This window comes from Babylonia areolata, chromosome 21 (assembly GCF_041734735.1).
Source record: "Babylonia areolata isolate BAREFJ2019XMU chromosome 21, ASM4173473v1, whole genome shotgun sequence".
Lineage (NCBI taxonomy): Eukaryota > Metazoa > Mollusca > Gastropoda > Neogastropoda > Buccinidae > Babylonia > Babylonia areolata.
This window is the reverse complement of record NC_134896.1, coordinates 15,972,651-15,993,850: the sequence shown is the minus strand read 5'-3', so window position 1 is coordinate 15,993,850 and position 21,200 is coordinate 15,972,651. Positions and strand designations below refer to the sequence as shown.

The window sequence follows — 21,200 nt, the reverse complement described above, 5'->3', positions numbered from 1 at the left end:
TCAGTGGGTTGTGTGATTGGAGTATGGCCACGGTAGTGGTCAGAGGGGAACGCCGTGTGAGTTTTGGATTCGAGATATTAAAGTTTCAGTTTCAATGAGGTGTCAAAGCGTGCAGATTAATCCAGTTCATGTACACTGCACAACATCTGGAAAAAAAAAAAGCCTGATCATCGCATGAACCCAACGGGCTGATCAGGCCATGAAAGTCCACCCAAGATCTGTGTAAACAGGGAAATCATTAGGAGAGAGGAAGTGTGCAAATAAATTAATTTATAAACTGATCGATGTTGGATAGGGATTACGTAATGAAAATGGGAGATAAATGGCTATGTCGCTGGAAGAGGCTGGACAAAAAAAGGCACTGAGGGTACAGGCAAGGAGAACAAAGTGAGAACGAGAATAGTTAGAACTAAGAATAGCGGAAATTTGGAAGATACTGATTTGGACTTGGTAAAAGATAGGAGCTGCAATAACGCAAATGAAAAAGGGAAGAGAAAAGACGTGATTTGGGAGAGATGTTTATCAAGTTGTTACTGATAGTCCAGCCGACCGCACAAGACTGCTCAACTGAATAATACAAAAAATCAAACACGTCGAACACGTACAGCACTGTCGGAGCTTAGGGGGGGGGGGGGGGGGGGGAAAGAAGAAAAAAAAGAAGAAGCAAACCACAGTAACATGATCTATCATTTTATCTATTGAGGTCTTTAGGCAAATAAGACAAAGCTGTGCTGAGAACGTCACGTCTTCCGCTTCATTTTCCATCTCAAGTTTACAAAAAAGATAACTTCAATGAAGCCCCACAAAATAATTTATCAAAGGTCACATATTATGTCGGCAAACTCAGTAACAATACACCGAGAATGGACAGCTAGTGCCCATGCCAGTGTTTATGATAATCAGGTCGTAATCGCCTGCGCAGAACAGCACAGACGAAAAAGAGACAGAAAAGTGTCAAGGCTAAAAAAAAAAACCCAAAAAAAAACACCAAACAAACTAGGAAAGCAGAAAAAAAAAAGCAGACAACGGTTGGGGGAGGCAGAAACTCACGATAGTCCGATTTTGTGGGGGCTCCAGACTGATTCTCTTTTTGTCCTGTTATTAACCAGTGCTAAGATCACGTCTCAGAAAGTCAGTATATTGAATTATGGGGGATCGCTTTGTTATCTGGATGTGTCAGTAATTCGGGCAATGGGAGAAAAACTTTAGACTATTTGTGTAGAAAGACAAATGAATATTTCACACAAACTTCCGGAAAAAGCACAGCACGAGGCAGAAGTCGCAGTTGGAAAGCATGGAGAACGACGTTCTTGACAGTCTTGAAGATCTGGGGTACGGTTGAAAAATTCAGTCTATACATTTCAATGACAAAGAAGCATGAATCATAGATACCAATATTTCATTAAAGACATATTTCATCAGTGTCAATGCATATATAATTAATGTATAAAACATTCAGTTCGAATGTGTGTGTGTGTGTGTGTGTGTGTGTGTGTGTGTGTTGTTGTTGTTGTTGTTGTTGTTGTTTATGATGCGAAGATGATGACTGTTTCTTCGGGGTTGATTTTTGCGTCTTGATGTTTTTGCTTTTGTAACATTTCTGGAAGAGTTTTAAACTTTTTTTTTTTAGAGAAAAAATGGAAGCAGTTATTCAACATGTTGGTTTCTGTTGCCAACATGTTGATGTTTTCCTACACTGTATACACATTTTTTATGGTGACCAGTGTTGTTGTAGCACCTGTTCTACAATTGGATGTTTCAGGTACACAGGTCCAGCAAGCAGTGATGATGTGTTGTTGAAAGCTGTACAGGAGGGGCCATCCTCTGTTGCATTCACACAGCTTGTGGAATGGCTGGTGCGGCACATTGCTGATCTGTGTGGACTTGAGGAGAGTGTCCATGCTGTTAGTGGTAAGTCCAGCATTTAACAGTTTCAGTTTCAAGGAGGCGTCAGAGTGTGTCGACTGATCCATGTGTATGCTACACCACATCTGCTCAAAAAACAAACAAAAAAATGAAAAGGAGGGGTGTGGGACTGGTGGGGGTAGAGCAGATGCTTGAGCCAACATGCAGATTGGGACTTGAGAGTCTTCTGTAGATAGATACATAGAATATATATATATATATATATATATATATTATATGTATGTATATGAATGAAACATTATTGAGCTAAAATGAAAATATAAGCAATTAAGTAAATTGATTTAGATAGAATTATAGGTATTGTAGCCTTGTACTATATAGATAAATACTCTTACTTATTTACTGATACAGCGTTATAGATAAATATTGTAGACTTGTGCAAAACAGAAGGATCTTGTTGCTGTCAGCAGCTCCATGATATACCTTTTTCAACTGATGAAAATTTATTGCAAACATGTGCGGTGATAAGAATATTATACAGATATAGATATATAGTTGACAGTCAGAATTGTTCGCTTTATGAGCTGTGGTTCTTTTCCAGAAATTTTACCAATTAACTAGGTATCCTTTGTGTGTGTGTGTGTGTGTGTGTGTGTATCTATCTATGCATATATATATATATATATGTGTGTGTGTGTGTGTGTGTCGCAAACAGAGGAGGCAAGACCTGCCTTCATCTACTGTTGTTTGCCAACAGTGTAGCCACGTGTGTGTGTCTGCTTTTGGGCTGTGTTCTGATCTCTGGAGTCACTGACATCTTAATTGTTTGTGATGGACTTCTATGCTAATATATATGACAACAGTGCACTGACACTTAAAGCTTGCACTTGTATTTGATCCCCCCCCCCCCCCTTGACACCCCCCCCCCCCCAAAAAAAAAAAAAAAGAACAATGAAGAGTCATTGCTGCTGAAGTTACATTTAATGTAACAAATTGCAAGTAAACTAGATGCAAGCTGAGCTTGATGTATGTGCTCTTATATAGTTTTTTTTTTGTTTTGTTTTTTAAGACAGCATTTATTGTTGCAGATTCCAGCGATACCACAAATTTTCTTTTGGAAGTCAGTGGATTCCTTCGAGAATATGGTAAGGAGCTAACAAAAAATAAGTTGATAAGAATAACAAGTATACATCTGTATAGGATATGACTATACTGCAAACTAGACACCTGATACAGAGCATTTCTTGTTGTAGAGGATAGATGTCCCATACATTTCTTTTGTCAGTGTGGTCAGTGTTCATAGAAACTCCACTAGAGTCTATTTTAATCATTATCCCTGTCATCTCCATCCGTCCCTGAACACTCAGCACAGCTGCCTTAACTTGGGTTTAAGAAATGGTTATGTATGTAAAAACCCACTTGTACATGTATGCTAGTGTTGTAGCCCACAAACACAGAAAGAAAAGTCTCCATCTGAGTAAATGAGTTTTTAAAGAATGGAGAACTGAGCTTCATATTTGTATTCTTAAAGGAGATAAACCCAGATAATTTTTCTTAAAAGAAGAAAGTAGCTATTTAATGACTTTAGAATATGCAGTCATAAATTTAAATTATGTCTGTTATGATATGTTTTTTTCCTTTGATTGCAGGTTGTCCGAATCCAGATCTAACGGAAGGACCTGTTAATGACAGACTAAATTCTCCTGAAAAATGTTTACAGTTATTAGGTGAGATTCTCCCCCACTACCTTACATTTACACACACACACACACATGCACACACACATTTTTAGCAGGTTTCAGCGTAGTTTAATTGTACTTGTAGAAAAATTATTGTATATCTTTTCTTTTTCACCTCTTTGAAAAAAACCAAAAAAACCCACTTGGTGTTGCTGAAAAAGAATTTTGCTTGACAACAAGTTAGTAAGAACAGAATTAGAATGAAAAGACTGATTTTCATGTAAAATAGAAAGTCACAGTATTGTAGACACTTATTTCCCATTTGACATAAAAAAAAAATGTTTGTGATGCCAGTTCTCAAGCTAATTATTAGGGTTTCTATTAGTTAGTCGACAAGATTGTTATTTTGCTGCCCTCATTCAGATGAAACGATAAACCCAGGTCCCGTGTGCAGCATGCACTGAGCGCATGTAAAAGAACCCACGGCAACAAAAGGGTTGTTCCTGGCAAAATTCTGTAGAAAAATCCACTTCAATAGGAACAACAAATAAAACTGCACACAGGAAAAAATACAAAAAATGGGTGGCGCTGCAGTGTAGCGACACGCTGTCCCTGGGGAGAGCAGCCCGAATATCACACAGAGAAATCTGTTGTGATAAAAAAGAAATACAATACAATTATCTGGACAGTTTTTGTAGCATTACTTTCACACTGCTCATCTCAAGTCCTCCATTCACAGCCACATTGGGTTCATCAGCTGCAGTCTCAGTGCTGGCAGTCTGTAGGGAACTATTGATGTTAGATAACCGGAAGTCCACACACCAGAGGAGTTGGTGCGCTGCTGATGACTCACCTGTTTTGATTCAACATACACAGGACACCACCTGCAAAGCCCCCAACTGAAGGTGATAATCACTCGTTCATGGAACCATACTGAGTGAGCATCCCTTCCAGAGTAGAGACTGCCACCCTGTCCCTCCAACAACAGTCCCCCTTGAATCTGCCGACAACAAAGACCTTGACAGGAACATTGAAGTGATCACTTTGAAGGGGCAAGAGTTGCGGATTTACATCTGATGATTTCAAAATACCATATGCATAAGTTGCAATGTTTGGTTTACTTCATTTAGTTATATTTTCTTGACATATATATATATATAGATATATATGTATGTATGTATGCATTGCCTTGAGCTTCAGTTAGCTGCATTTTCTGTTTTTGCTCACTCATTTTGTCAAGTACTACATGATCAGTTTGTGTTTCCAACAGATTATCTGACGGGAGAGCTTGAAGCAGTGAGGATGATCGGCAAGAAGAGACCAACTCTTCTGCAGTCAGGAAAGACAGAGACTATCGCCACACCTGTGGTCAGTGGTCAGCAGTCCATCCACACCTAGTCAGCCATCAGGTCACTGGGTGTGGGAACAGATGGTGGCTAGCACTGTGGTTTAGCTTGCTTCTGGGTAGCTCGTCTTCTGTCTGGAGAATAGATTTTCACATTGGAAAATCTGTCAAAACAGAGCTTTGTTAGTATTTTTCATTTCCTTATTTTCCAGCATATAGGGTCAACTTTTAACTTAAATCCAACCCATGTGTCTTATCTACTGTTTGCACCCAATTTGTGTCAAAAACTAAACTCTGACTGCGTTTTAGTGTCACCTCTGACAACAGACTTGACAGCTTACTTGATCTCTGTAAACAGACACAACCACATTGAATAGCAACACTTTCATACTCCGTGTTTCCACATTGAATAGCAGCACTTACATGCTTCATGTTTCAGTCTTACCACTGTTCGATTTGTTGATGTTCACTAATTGGATCAAATAGAAACCAAACTGCACATGACACCAAAGTGAACATGATTGCAGTTCAACCTTATGCTGTGAAAATTGTGCAGCATCTGAGCTGTTTAAAAAATATTGAAATCAGAAGAGCGAACTGATTGCTTTTTAGTTTTTGTTGTTTTCAAACATGCAGCAAGATGGCAGTCTGGACTGGAAGCAGAGCAAGCAGATTGATTTAACAAGCTAAAGCGCTGGGGCTTGACAACAAGCGCAAATTTGACTGAACGCTACAGAATGGTAGAAATTGTTCCTGTTGATGAAAAACGAGATTGACCCTTTTGCTGCCAGGGAAATAACATTTAAGTGAAATCTGTTGTGCACCTTATAGTGTTCAAAATAGTTTTTCGTTAAATTCAGGAGGTACACCTATGTTCTGGTATATTGTATATTTCTTTTTGTTAATCAGATTTCTCTGTGTCAAATTTTGGCTGCTTTCCCCAGGGAGATTGTGCCACCCTTTTTTTCATTCTTTTTTCCTGTCTGCAAGTGTATTTGTTTTACTGTCAAAGTGGCTTTTTCTGAAGAATTTTGACAGGGACATCCTTTTTGTTGCTTGCTTTGTTGTTTTTTTTTGTTGTTTTTTTTACACGTTCAAAGTGCATGCTGGACATGTAACCTTAATATATTGTCTCTGAAAATGTTCATGAAAAGTTGGTTTTGAGTTTTTTTGTAGTGTTTTATATGAAGGCGCTGTTGAACAGAAACTAGAAGTGTGTGTGTGTGTGTGAGTGTGTGTGTGTGTGTGTGTGTGTGTGTGTGTTTGAGTGAGATGTTTCCTCATGTGTCTCAATGCTTACTTTTGCCAAAATAATGATGATCATGTGTAAATGATCCGGTTTTGTTATCTCTGGGGTGTCAGTACTTAACTGTCATATGGGTTGATGTGAGAATAAACTGTATGAGTATGATACACATTCAGGCACTCATTCATAAAAAAAATAAGTCCCATTGTCAGTTGATCTTGAATTTTTGCCAGTCATGATCTGTGATAGTAGATACTTATAATCGTTTTGATTTTTGTTCTGTTTTGCATCATCTTCAACACACACCAAAAAAAAAGAAGAAAAAAAAAGTTTTTAAAAAGTGTTTTTAGCCTTTATCCTTTAATTTTTTTTTTTTTTTTACTGGCTTTTAATCACAACATTATATCACACTAGTGACTAGGTCACCAGCAAATTTTGTTTTTCTTTTGCTGGATAGTAACCTGGATCATCTCCTCTAGCCATTCTAGTTTTCAGTGAGAGAATAACTTTGCTTTTGATAATGATCCTCATTTTTGTTGTCTTCATTGTCATCATTTTCCAGGTGGTATGCTGCAACACTTGCCACATACTGATAGTATTCCTGTTGTGTGTGTGCTTGTGGGCTGGTGTTTAAGTGTGCGTACATGTGTGTGTGTATCTGTGTGTGTGTGTGTGTGTGTGTGTGTGTGTGTGTGTGTGTGTGCTTTTTCCTGCAATTATTCATATAATCTACAATTTGTAGTATTGTACTGGTGGATACAGATTTTGTTTTTCACTTCAGTGTCTTCATGTGCTCTTGTGTGGAATATAATGAACTGCTAAATATGTACTGTTTCATGTGAGGCGCTTAGAGCCCATCTGTGGGTTTGCACTATATAAGTACAATATATTATTATTATTATTGTTATTATGATTATCATTATGATTATCATTATTATTATTATTGTCATCATCATTATTATCATTATTATTATTATTATTATTGTTATTTTTGGTTTCAGGCAGAGAGTGAGGTGGCCAGTTACCTGAAGAAAATGCTGCTCAGCCTGGCCTTCCCTAAACCACCACAGAGCATCACTGCTGAGCAGCTGTTCACCAAACTGGAAACTAAGGTTAGAAGTCCTTTCTCTGTGAGCAGATCTGGGCAAAGTATTTATATGTCATAGCCTAGGAAGGGTGGTATAGCTAAATGGTTAACTCACTTGGGAAGGCAAGTTTTCTCCCTTGCTTTTCCCCACAGACGGCCCATTTGTAAGGGTTTGGAAAAAAATTATAAAAAACCCAACAAAATCCAGAGTAAGAAAGTGAAACTTCCAGAACTGGTTTATCACTTGTTGAGTTATTACATATATATTAAAAACAACAACAAATTTCTCATCTTATTTTTACAGTTTTGCCATTATGTAGAAAATAATGCCAATTTTTCACCCTGAATCACCATACCCATGCTCGCTTTCTGCACTTAATTCACTTTCTTCTTCATCATCATCCACTTCTTCGATGTCCAACCCTTCAGTTTGTAGCATTTCAAGTACTTTGGCAACACTGAAACATTGCCGTCGCTGCCTTGTTCTCTCCGCAATATTTTGAGAAGAACCTGCTTCAGATGCGATTTGCTAACAGTCTGCCACGCAAGCAGGCGACTAGTCAATGACTGTCAGCGTGTGTGCGAGACAGGCCACACATGACAGGCTGGCCAGTCATACCATTCGGTTGTGGAGTGACCTGCTTGGCTAATCACAAAATCACGTGTACAGCACGTGATGGATTTTTATTTTTGGAAAATGCTGTCCCATTCCATCATCAGAATCCGAATACATTTTATGTAAGAATGCTCACGCATTCCATTGTCCGGGGAGAGTTGAAGCGTCATACTTTCAGTCTGAGGGTTTTATATGGATTAACAGAAGAAAACAAAAACAATATCAAAGTAGGCATGGTGAAGCATTTTTGTTTGTTTGTTTTTATCGTTTAACATTGTGAAATCTCTACGCTCAGCTTTTTCAAAGTCTGGACTTCAAACCTTACACTTTCCAAACTAGCTCTCCCCTCCATCTTTCACTAGTTTCAGGTGTACGGTTTCTCCAGCTGTCTGTTTATTCATTTATTGAGACATCTTGCTATAGTGCATATTCTTGAAGCTCTGTGTGCTTTCACACGTGTTCTTAAGTTTTGTTTTTCATCCCTCTGAATCAAGAGCAATGCATGCGTGTGATTGACCATTGTGACATCACATAGATTTTTCTCTGGACAAGATTAAGTATAATGTACACACCTTTCTTTTTCTTATTCTGACTATTATTATTGTTATGATTACTATTGTTATTATCATTAACATTCAGCTGAAGGAACTGATAGCCAAGCACCCGGGCCAGGTCAGCAAGCCTCTGCTGAAAGCCAGTCTGTCGGAGCAGCAGTGGAAGAAGCTGGCGGAGATCAGCGACACCTTGCAGCAGGATTACCACACCCGCAGAGAGATGCTCCTGAAACGTCTGGACGTCACCATCCAGTCCTTCATGCTTTCAGAGAAAGCAAAGGTAAAAAGGCAAGGGTGTATGATTATAGCGCTTGATATTCAGTAGGATGAAAAGTTGAAGGATAAAAGGGTGTCTGATTATAACACTATATATTCAATAGGATGAAAAGTTGAAGGATAAAAGGGTGTCTGATTATAACACTATATATTCAATAGGATGAAAAGTTGAAGGATAAAAGGGTGTCTGAATATAACGCCAGATATTCAGTAGGATAAAAAGTCAAACTTAGGAGAAAGGGCAAGAGTGGGATTCAAACTAGAGCCACACATACACTGTATTGGCAGATAAGCATCTTAACCATTCTGCCACCTTCCTCCTGTATGTGTGTGTCTATTATGTGATGTTGATGTGAGCAGCAAAACCAAGACAGCATTGCCAAGGCCTACCAGCCCATTAGGCAGGAGCTGAGGAAACGCAGCAGCATTGGTGTGCCACATGTCCTGGCTGCAAGAGAGGGTGAGGAGGTGGTTGTGTTTTTTTTTCTAATTTGTTGTTGTGGTTTGTTTACTTTTTAACCCCTTGACTGCTGAGCCTTTGTGAAAGAGATCAGTATGGCATGCATTTGAAGTACAGTTGGTACTTTTTGTGTGCTTACTACTCATTTAATTGAATTCACTGAGGGGGATCTCAACAGACACTGCCTCAGCCAAAGATTGGAAAAAATTACATGCAAAATAAACAGTTTTGCTCCATAATGTAAATGGAAAGTTTTTGTAGTGAAGTCTGTGCAAAAAATTGGGTTTATGAATTTACAGAATGACAGAAAAGTTGAACGAATTTTTGTTTCTTTCAGTGCAAGATGTGCATGCAGATTTCATATGATTTTTTTTAGTCCATGGAATTTCACCTCAAGACTGCTTTTTCTGCTGCCTTTTGTTGAAACTTGAAGTTTATGGCTTTCTGTGACATGGTGTGCAAAGATATTGGACTAAACATGTCTAAAAAGGTCATTTTGTGCAATTTGTCGTGACGGTTTCCATGGAAACGAATCCAAAATGGCCGACAAACAAAAAAATTAAAAGCTTAGAACTTTGGTACCTTTATAGATATGTTATTTCTGTTTGTTTTATTTGATTTATTTGTATTTGTTCTTTATTATAGTGCAGTGGTGTTTTGGAATTTGAATAAATACATTTATTATTATTTTTTTGTTGAAATGTGTATAGATTCCTTGACAAATTTTTTTTTCAAATGAGTGTATATTCATTCTTTTACTAGCACTATACAAACCACCGCACTGGTGGTGTGTCCATCGAGAGATCGATGATGACCATCGTTGTCATCCAGCTGGGGGATGGGGGGGAGGGTGGTGGTGGGGTGGGGGGGAGGATGCTCATGAATCTATCTGTGAATGCGCAGATGGCTGAATAGTCCAATCTGCGCACGAAATGTTTGCTGACAGTTGGGGCAGACAAAGACAGGCATATCATTGTCAGGGAGCTTGTTTGCCCATGACTTTCTGGCCTGCCTCTTATGAACAGCTGCAGCAGTCCTGTTGGCCTCGCACAACTTGGCGCCTTTGTGCACAGCAGCGCGCCATTTGTCACGGTCCACTGCAGATTCCTCCCAGGAGTCAGGGTTGATATCAAACGCTTTAAGAGAGACTTTCAGAGTATCTCTGAAGCGCTTCTTCTGACCTCCGTGTGATCTCTTCCCTTGTTGCAGCTCGCCATAGAAGAGCCTTTTGGGCAGCCGATGGTCTGGCATGCGCGCCACGTGTCCAGCCCAGCGAAGCTGGGACTGCATCAGGATGGTGAAGATGCTGGGAAGGGTGGCTTTTGCGAGCACCTCTGTGTCTGGGGTCCTGTCTTGCCACTTGATGTTCAGTAGCTTCCTGAGGCATGTTGTGTGGAAGTGGTTCAGCTTCTTGGCATGTCGTTGGTACACTGTCCAAGTTTCGCAGGCGTACAGTAGTGTGGGGAGAACTACTGCTCTGTAGACCTTTAGCTTGGTCTCAAGACTAATGCCTCTTCTGTTCCAGACATTTGCACTGAGTCTGCCAAAAGTTGCGCTTGCTCTTGCAATCCTGACGTTCACTTCATCGTCGATGGTTGCATTTCGTGACAGTGTGCTGCCAAGGTATGTGAACCGCTCCACCGCACTGAGTCTCTGACCGTTGACTGTGATGTTGGGCTCAACGTAGGGTTTCCCTGGGGCTGGCTGATGGAGAACTTCAGTTTTCCTTGTGCTGATGGTAAGGCCGAAGTTCCTGCTGGCAGTGGCAAACTTGTCGACGCTGAGTTGCATGTCAGCTTCAGATCCAGCGTTGAGGGCACAATCATCAGCAAACAAAAAGTCTCTGATGATGTCTGTCATGACCTTCGTTTTTGCTTGAAGCCTTCTGAGGTTAAACAACTTGCCATCTGTTCGGTACTTTAGGCCGATTCCAACATCGCCATCTCTGAAGGCATCAGTAAGCATTGCAGAGAACATGAGGCTGAACAGCGTTGGAGCCAGGACGCAGCCTTGCTTGACACCATTTGTGACAGCAAAAGGAGCAGATGTTTCGCCATTGTCCTGGACTCGAGCCTGCATGCCTTCATGGAATTGGCTGACCAAGGAAATAAATTTCCGAGGGCATCCGTACTTGGCCATGATCTTCCACAGTCCCTCTCTACTCACGGTGTCGAAGGCCTTAGTGAGGTCGACATAGGTGGAGAACAGATCAGCATTTTGCTCCTGACATTTCTCTTGCAGCTGCCTTGCAGCAAACACCATGTCGGTGGTTCCGCGCTCTTTCCGGAATCCACATTGGCTCTCAGGCAAATGACCTTGGTCAAGGTGTGCTGTGAGGCGGTTTAGTAGGATCCTGGCAAGTATCTTGCCTGCGATGGAGAGCAAGGAAATGCCCCGATGGTTATCACAGGCTTGCCGGTTCCCCTTTCGCTTGTACAAGTGAATGATAGATGCATCTTTGAAATCCTGGGGGATCGTCTCTTCTTTCCACATGAGTGAGTACAGCTGATGGAGCTTCTCAGTCAGCACAGTGCCTCCATCCTTGTAGACCTCTGCTGGTATGGAGTCTGAGCCAGGTGCTTTGCCACTGGATAGCAGACGGATTGCTTTCTGGGTCTCAAGAAGTGTTGGCGGATCGTCCAGTGCTTCGTTGATGGGGACTTGTGGGAGACGGTCTATGGCTTCATCATTTATGGAGGAAGGGCGATTTAAGACACTGTTGAAGTGCTCAGCCCAGCGTTCGAGAATTTTCTCCTTCTCGGTGATCAAGGTATTCCCATCTGCACTGAGGAGGGGGGATGATCCTGAGGATGTGGGGCCGTAGACTTCTTTTAAGGCATCATAGAACCTCTTCATATCGTGCCTGTCAGCATATCCCTGGATCTCATCAGCTTTGTCACTCAGCCACTTATCCTGCATCTGGCGTAACTTTTGCTGAACAGTCCTGCGGATGGCATCGTACGCATCCTTTTTTGATGTGGACTTTGGGTTGCTCAGGTAGGCTTGATGCAGACGGCGTTTCTCATCCAGAAGCTGCTTGATTTCATCACAGTTTTCATCAAACCAGTCTTTGTGCTTTCTGGTCATGGGTCCCAGGGTCTCTGAAGCTGTACTATAGATCAGCTCACGCAGGGTCCTCCAGTCAGACTCCACATTCTGGTTGTCCAGAGAGGCGGATTCCAGACGATCTTCCAGCAGCTCCACAAAGGACTGTTTGATGGTGATGTTATTCAGCTTAGCAATGTTGAGCCGTTTTGGAGCCTTCTGGCCTTGGGGGCGTCTCTTGGGCTGGATTCGAATATTCAGCTTCGAGACTACAAGGCGATGGTCTGTCCAACACTCGGCGCCGCACATGGTCTTTGTTACACGTACATCTTGCCTATCCCTTTTCCTGACGATGACGTAATCGATGAGATGCCAATGCTTTGAGCGTGGGTGCATCCATGACGTCCTGTTACGGGTAGGGAGGCAGAAAACTGTGTTGGTTATCAGCAGTTCGTGCTCTGCACAAGTCTGAAGCAAAAGCAATCCATTTGGGTTGCAGTGGCCCACACCGTGCTTTCCAATCACTCCATCCCAGGAGATGTAGTCAGAGCCAACTCTAGCATTGAAGTCCCCAAGAATGATGAGCTTGTCTGCTTTAGGGATAGCAGCAATGACAGAGTGAAGGTCCTCGTAGAACTTCGCCTTCACTTCATCCGGGTTGGTCATGGTTGGGGCGTAGGCACTGACAATGGTGAGGTGCTTCTGGCCAGATGCCAGTGGGAGTTTCATGGTCATAAGCCTATCGTTGACTCCCTTTGGGATTCCAGCTAGCTTGCTGACAAGTGCTGTTTTTACTGCAAAACCAACGCCAGCCTCACGTCGCTCTTCGCTTCCTCGTCCACTCCAGAAGAAGGTGTAACCAGATCCCCGTTCACAGAGCTCGCCTTCGCCTGCAAGCCGAGTCTCACTCAAGGCTGCGATGTCAATGTTGTATCTGGCGAGTTCGGATGCAACTAGTGCCGTTCTCCTTTGGGGTCTGTCCGCGTTATCTCTGTCCAGGAGAGTCCTTATGTTCCAAGCACCAATGGTGAGAGGAACGATCCTTGTTTTTTTCTTTTCTTTCTTTTTGTTTCGACCGCTGATGTAGGGTCCCCGCCAGCCGCGGTATGCTGGCCAGGGTGATATGGAGCAGGCAATTTTTAGGGCACCTTTTCTAGCCCCTTCCTCATGCCAGGGAGGTGAGCAGTGCATTCCTAAAGAGGGCTGCTCAGACGCTCAGACGGCTGCCGAGCTCCATCGCTGCTCCTGTCGACGAAGAACGACCCTATGGCCTGAGCCGCCTGCGTGCAGGTCTGCGGCTGCGACTGCCAGTGTACCCACACCTGTCGTTTCGTCGCTCGCCTGTCGCCACAGGACTTGGGGGTGATGAAATGATGAAGGATGAAAGGTCATTTTGGATGACTGATGACTTGCGCGATGAGTTTGTTTAAAGTGAAGAGGAGTTGCGCAACGTCGACCTCACTCTCTCGTCCGGGTCCACCAATTTCCAGTGGCAAGACTAAGTCGAGACGACTGGAGGATGAGCACGGATGCAGTGGATGACCAAGATATCCTTTCGGTGTCTCATCTTGCTCTCTGCACTCCACAGTGCGTTGCTGTAACCGCCTTCCTCTCCGTTGAACCGATAGGTTTCTTCCGCAGATTCTGCCGGATCCAGACTTCGCATGCATGGGTAGACACATCCCGGGGGCCAACTGCGTGTGGCATGCACACAGCACAGTGGAGCTAGATGGCCATTGGTGGCTCTCCGGAGCCGACGCCCTTTTATGGATCTTTATAAGGGTGTCTAGCCACCCGCCTCACCAGTCCCGGAAGGGGGCAGTGGGAGTGCCGGTTTAGTCGCCGGCAACCCGACCCTGAACAGGTTGTACTGGATTATAGGTTACCAGAAGCAGATCTAATGACCTGACCTGACACTATAATAAACCACCGCACTATAATAAAGATGAATACATGAAGAAAGAAAGTACCAAGTTTGAACATGCTATCTTTTAAAGTTTTTGAACATTAGCATTTTGAAAAATGGTATTACAAGGACAAAACACAAAACTGAGAAAACAGGAAAAGAAAGAGATGTGCTTGTACTCACAAGAAATCACACATGTTGATGCTGTTTGAAGCTTTATTTAAGTGAATATAGTACCCAGGTGAAATGGACTATAAAGATTAGATGCTGAAGAAGCAAATTATGGGAAAAAACGAAAATCACAAAAAATCATGATTTTCGTCAAAATTTCACTACCGTGTCTGGCCTTAACAGCAGTGAAAAAACTTGAGACAGTGAGTTCAGAACCTCATGGCAAAAGATAGGAATCATGGCCACAGACATGATGGGTGCTGCAGTCAAGTGATTACAGCTCTGGACTTATGATCCTAGAGTCCTGGCTCTGAGTCCTGCCAGCTTCTGGTTAAGGGTGGAGAATTTTCCAGTCTACCAGGTCAATATACATGTACACTTGCTAATGCCTGAACCTGCTTTGTGTGTGCACATACAGAACAACAGATACGCATGTTAAAGATGCTATTGTTTTGTCAGTGTTTGGTGTGCTATGGAAACATGAACATTCCCAGCATGCAAACCTCTGAAAATGGAGTGTGGTTGCCTAAATGGCAGGATAAAAATGGTCATACACATAAAAGTCGCTCATATATATGAGTGATATGTGGTAATTGCAGCCTCCAAACAGGAGGGGGAGTGGGGTGAGGAGGGAAACAAACCTCCCTCTCTTTGGCCTTTGTGGAGTATTTTTTATGCTGTCAAGATTGTGTGTGTGTATGTGTGTGTGTGTTGCAGTAATATGAAGATGATTTTATATTTGATGTTGCTGATGTGCATCAGTCCATGATCAACTGCTGATACTTCTCTCGTGCAGACTTGACACACATCCAGAAGACAAGCTCTGGTGACAACAGGGAAGAGTGTGCTGTCAACAAAGTCATGATTGGACGGGTGAGAAACAGAGTTTATTTTAGCAACTTTCTCCAGCACCTTTCCTCTAGCCCTTCTGCTGTCTTTTGGAACTATATATACGATAGTCAGTCGTGTCTGACTATGGCCATCAGAACAGCAGAGGAGGCAACTGCTGTTCGGAAGATTTGGGCTAGAATTTGATTATAGTGGAGAGTGTTTTGCCCGAGTTTTATCCCTGCTGTCTCGGCCAAGAGGGTTTTTGGATGGTTGGCGTTGGGATGTTCCCAAAGGCTTTCTAGCCCCCAAGGCTGTAGCACTAAGTGCCAGTGCAGTCTTGCCTCCTAGTTTGAGAGTCATAGTCCTTCACAAAAGACTAAGCTGTAAATGATTTCCCATTGCAATGGAGAAACCATTGATAGCTTTTGGAACTGATGCCTATCTAGGAGACACTGAGGTTTAAATGTGACCAAAGGTTTTATGCAAAATGTTTTCAGTGGGATTTCACCAAGATGTTATGCAGGTTTGTTCGTATTTGTGTGCAAGCAGTTCCCCATGGGGGTGGGGGCGGGGAGGGGGGGGGTTCAGTTGTCAATGTGAATAGTATTCCCACCTGGAAAATCTGTGTGTGTGTAAGAAATTTTGCGTTTTCTGCTCTCTTGGGTACTGGTTTTTCCTTTTTCTGTCTGTCGTCTCCTCTTTCCTTATTTTCTGACTTACTGGTCCATTTACCTGTGTTTGTTTTTTCCCCCCAGAAAGTCTTGAATATTTGTCTTTTTCTAGACTTGATCATTGGGCATTCTTACCATGTTGTATTCTTTTTGTGTGTGTGTGTCGAAGACTTACGAGTTGCCAGTTGGCATTTTTCAGTTTTGTTTGGCTGTTTCTGCTCATTATTTTGTATAGTAATGTTTTTGTTTTGGTTACTTTTCTTCTTTGTGTTCACTATCCTTACGATAGGTGCATGATGCCTTGGTTTGTTAGAGGGCATGGGGTACCTCTTGTCTTTTTTTTTTTTTTTTTTTTTGTTGAGAGAAATTGATGGAATGGTCAACCTCAAAGGATTACTCTAGGTTTATGCACATGAATTTGACTCCACTTGTGCTTAATTTTCTTTCCCAGGTCTCTTTCTTTTCCGGTTCTACAGGATTAATATTAGACAGTGTTTTAAGCCCCCGATACAGCCCGGTGCATGTTGATGGGTTGTAAGCAACTATAATAATAAAACAATGGTGGTGGTTGTGTGCCTGCAGGTTCCAGACCGAGGTGGCAGGGCATGGGAGCTGGAGCCCCCGCCTCCAGAGATGCCATTCTTCATGAAGCGGGACAACGCCCCACGCGGACGTGAGTGGTTGCAGAGTTTCTTTGCTAGGTTGTGGTGGATGTTTGCATCCCATGCTTAATTATTCTGCGTTTTAAAAGTCATTTGTGTGTGATAATAATGACAGTGATGTTGATAATGATAATAACAGTAATGATTATAATGAAAATAGTAATTGTTATCATTGTTATTATTTTAACTTGTTTTTATTACCGTAAAGTTCGGTCTGTAAGCCGCGACTTTTTACCCCTGTTTCAGCTTCTGCGGCTTATACAATGATGCGGTTTATTTGAGGCTTTAACAATCCCGGGAGTGTCACGTTCTCATCTATTCTTAGCTGCCTTTCAACTCACCAAAATCATGATTTCTGTCCATGAATTTTTGGATGAGCTTCACGATAGTGTGCTAACTGTTCATGTTTTATAAATCAAATCCCCACACATTAAAGCCTTCAGGTCAGCATTCAGTTTTACTCTGCTCAAGCATACACCCTCATCATGCTGAAAACACGACGTAATGCCTGTGATGCAACCTTCAAATTGAAGATGATCGACCTAGCAGACGACAGTAGTGGCGAACCAGCAGTGACCTCCACTTTGCGTTCATGTTCATGAAGTGAAAGCGAGGCTGGAGTCAGTGACAAGATGGCAGAGGAAGCTGTGCTGGTTCTCTTCAACTTGGATACTGAAGACGAAGATTTCAGTGGATTCAGTTAGCAGGATGATGTTGAATAAATGTGACTATCCCTAAATTATGGATCTTATTTTCGTTGTGTTCATTTTTTAAATTTTTTTGTGGCACTAGCAGTATTTTCGCTTGCTGTTTATTTCATAACCTACAGTATTGACAGCTTTTCTGTAGTATCAGTATGTGTTCCGGTACCCGAAATAAGTGCGGCTTATAAGCCAGTGCGGCTTATGTATGTATGAAGTTAAATTTTTTCCTAAATTTAGTGGATGCAGCTTATATACCAGTGCGCTCAATAGACCAAACTTTACAGTAGTTATACATTATATTAATGGCAGGATGAGTGTCATGGGTGAGGATCACTCTGCAGTTCAGCCATCAACACAAAGCTGATTTTCTGGTCTTGTAAGCGACATTCTGCAGATTTGATGATTTGAGGACAGTGATGACTACGGAACACAGAAAAATGGATTCACTGTATAGCTTAAATTCCAGGCAGAGCATTAGCCTTGCTACTAGAGGAAGGATAATTTTAAAACAAAAAAACAGAAAAAAAAACTTGGCTCAGGGAATAATCCTTCTAAGACTGCAGTCTCAGAACATTTATTTTCTCACACAAATATCCAGTTATCGTTTAAGCACTTCAGGTTCTGTGTTCCAGTTTTCCTTTCTGTGTCTTCTTGTTTTTCTTCCTCTTTTCACTTTCGTCTCTCGCTTCTACAGTTTCATTCCATATTTGCCATGTCAAGTTCAAACACACCAGTTTGACACAGTGAGTGTATTTAACCAAACAGGGGGTATAAATGAAACTTCCCAATTTTTTTTCCAAAATTTTCAGTATATGTTAGTTCAGTATTGTATTGTGTTACTTTTTTGTCACAACAGACTTCTCTGTGTGAAATTTCTAGGATTGATTTAGAATAAAAACACAACATTAATGCAATACAAATGTAGATTATTGCATATATTAATTTCTTTCTCATAAGAATGGGTAATGAGCATTGAATCGCTCACTCCTGGAGGAAACAATTGAAGAAATAGCCTTAACCTTGACTCCTTTTTGTTGCAGGTGGCAGAGGAGGAGGAGGACGAGGTGGTGGAGGGGGCTTCCATGGGGGTGGGGGTGATTATGGAAGAGGGGGTGGAGGGGGCAGATACCATGGTGGTGGTGGGTACCATGGAGGGGGGGGAGGTAGAAACAGAGGTCAGGGGGGATACAGAGGGGGGCGAGGAGGCTGGTGATGGTAATGGATGATGAAGTTGGGTTTTGTTTGTTTTTTCTCGTTTGTTGTTGTTGTTTTGGTATGATGGGAGAAAGCTCTGTTAAACATTGTTGAAAAATGTGTGTATGATCAGTAATGCATCACTATCAGCCAATAAAAAGAAAACAACTTGGGCTTGGGTGGGTAGCTGGGATGAATGGAAAGACCAACTAGTGGCAGCTTCATGGGAAGAAAAAAAAGAGAAAAGAAAAAGCAAAAAAAAAAAAAAGAAAAAAAAAAAGAATATTGTCAGACAAGTTTGACTCGATTACTTTGCTTACTGGTCAGTTTGCATGTGTGTGTGCGTGTGTGTGTATGTGTTTGCATTTCTTTTTTTCTTTTGTTTTTCAGTTTGCCATTAATGCCATTGATTTGATTGTTTATATTTCGGTTTGTAGTTGCGCAGTGCAGTTGTAATAATTGTGTGTGTGTGCATGCGCTTGTGTGTTTGTGTGAGTTTGTGTGTATGTATGTTGAAATAAAGATGATATTTCCCAAGTTTTTTTGTGTTTGTCAGTGTGTGTGGATTTTGTTTTTACCATTCCTTATGTTCTGCTCCGCCCCATCCTTCCTCTCAGACTCTCCCCACATCTCCATCTCTCTTTTCTTCATGTTAACAGACTTGGTGAAATAGACAACTCATTGACTTTCCTGCTTCCTTTTTTTTATTTTTTAAATGTCTGGAACAATGTGTTCATGTGGCTCTCCCAGCCAAACACAGGGCTGTGGAAACAACCAGAAAACCCACATTTTGGATGTTCTCAAAAGGCCAGAATTACAAGCAGCAGCGAAACCTGTCTTCCCTGACATTCTTACATTACTTTTTGTCACAAAAGATTTTCTAGTGTGAAATTTGAGCTGCTCTCCTCAGGGAGAGTACATTGCCACAGTGCAGCACCACTCGTTCGTGTGTGTGTGTGTGTGTCTGCAAGTGGAAAATCTGCAAGTAAGCCAAAAGATGTGTGCAGTGGATGTTATGACAATATGAAAACACAGTTACGTGTGCTATTCCGCTGAACCAGTTGAACCTTGATCATGCACACGCTGGTGCACACACACATACAACATAGTACTATTATACTCGGATGCAGTATGACTTTATTAATCCCTCACAAGGGAAATTTATAGCACACGCACTTTGCACTATCTAGTGAACCCCCTATTCACCTTATTAAAAAAATAACATTCTTTGTTGATTCAAAATCTGTTTGACATGCCCTGGAATCTTTTAACTTGAAACGAGAACAAATTAAGTGATCAAGAGAGAGAGAGAGACAGCTGGCTGCTGATCTATCTACACACCTGGCAGCAGTATGTTGTTGATAGGTGCTGATGGACACTGCTTTATTCACGCTGAGGGTGTTCCAGTCCCTGATGATGGGTGAGAAAAAGACACAGCACCAGCAGACTATCCTGCTCTGGACAGCCTGAACTGCCCGCCATGTCCTCTTCTGCACGGAGTTGTAAAAGGCTGCAGCTTATGCTTCACATGGATTTAGCCATGTTGCTTTTGTTGGGTGCTTCTCATATTTGCCTTCATGGCAACAAGTTGGAAAACAACAACAAAAAACGGTGTACAAAAATCAAGAATTATATGTCCAATTAACAGTGAAAAAAAAAAGCTGTTGACTTACTTGAGTCAACATCATGAATTTAATTTCATGGATATTTGAATCAAAAACCTGCCATTTTGCCATTGTGAAGATGGGTTACAAATACTTCAATCCTTTGTAAAGATGGATCACAAACAGTTACTCAGAGCCGTTGTAGTGATGGTTTTCATATAGACTGTCAATTTAATGAGAGGGTGAACAATTATTTCTTCTTTGTGAGAAACTGTTGCTTACATAACAGCCCAAACTGTGAGAGCAGGATCATCCATCACATACGCACATCACCTTTCATTATCTTGAGTATCTCTCTTTTTACTGTAATACCAGTCATGAACTAGAAGATGAAGATTTCGCCTTATGACTTTCTGTCAGTTGAGTCATCAACCACTGAGCTGGCGCCCACATACCACCAGAGACAGAGAACATATTGCTGAAAGATGTCACTTCGGGGGTAACAGGGCTGAGGCTGAATGGCTTTGCTTCAAGAATAGGGTCTGTGTTGGATGAACACGGTGGAAAGGGGTGGTGCTCTGTGTGAGTCACAGGATCTGGTAGCTGACGGCATGGATCTTTGGAAAAGAACTGGTGGAGAGGAAGCTTTGCGGAAGTGGAACCCCGACTGACATTGGCTGGTAAAGAAGAAGCAGTAAAAATGTAAGTGAAGGGGTGCATGGTCATTTCTTCTCCTTCACTTCCCGTAACCATAACTGGCAAAAGAAACATCACTGGCCTCTGTTGTGACTTTTTTGTTTTGTTTTTTTTGTTAGTATAAAGTATTCCCACATTCGTACGCATGCACTGCACTCACTCACATGTGCGCGCTCAAGCGTCAGTTCAGAGGATTATGAGATTCCTAGGGTTTTTATTTTTTACTTTGAATTTTTTTTTTACTCCATGATGTTACTTATTGTACAACTGTGTTCTGTAGGAAGACAGCAGAATGTGGCTTTTGGTGCCATGGAAACAAAATTTGATAGTGGGCTAGAATCTGCGTGTCTATGCAGTTTCAGTTTCAGTTTCAGTAGCTCAAGGAGGCGTCACTGCGTTCGGACAAATCCATATACGCTACACCACATCTGCCAAGCAGATGCCTGACCAGCAGCGTAACCCAACGCGCTTAGTCAGGCCTTGAGAAAAAAAAAAATATATATATATATATAGATAAGCATACATACATAAATAAATAAATAATAATTATAAAAAAAAAAGTAGTAGTAATGAAAATAATGATATAA

At 41.7% G+C, this 21,200-nt stretch overlaps 1 protein-coding gene across 1 annotated transcript; it reads left to right on the top strand.

The window, feature by feature from the left end:
* The first annotated feature begins 1,249 nt into the window (after positions 1-1,249).
* On the top strand, positions 1,250-19,385 carry LOC143296570 (protein FAM98A-like). The gene is made up of 12 exons (XM_076608594.1): positions 1,250-1,332; positions 1,763-1,911; positions 2,955-3,011; positions 3,516-3,593; positions 4,816-4,913; positions 7,138-7,248; positions 8,479-8,673; positions 9,030-9,129; positions 15,048-15,124; positions 16,336-16,426; positions 18,160-18,294; positions 19,375-19,385. Exons 1-12 carry the CDS (start codon positions 1,295-1,297, stop codon positions 19,383-19,385), a joined length of 1,140 nt encoding a protein of 379 aa, XP_076464709.1. The 5' UTR covers positions 1,250-1,294.
* Positions 19,386-21,200: the final 1,815 nt, after the last annotated feature.

Excerpts from the sequence above, each read along its gene's own strand:
- LOC143296570 (XM_076608594.1), top strand. The coding sequence starts at position 1,295 with ATGGAGAACGACGTTCTTGACAGTCTTGAAGATCTGGG. Across the intron at positions 8,674-9,029 it reads TGCTTTCAGAGAAAGCAAAG|CAAAACCAAGACAGCATTGC; the intron begins GTAAAAAGGCAA and ends TGATGTGAGCAG. Across the intron at positions 16,427-18,159 it reads GGACAACGCCCCACGCGGAC|GTGGCAGAGGAGGAGGAGGA; the intron begins GTGAGTGGTTGC and ends TTTTTGTTGCAG.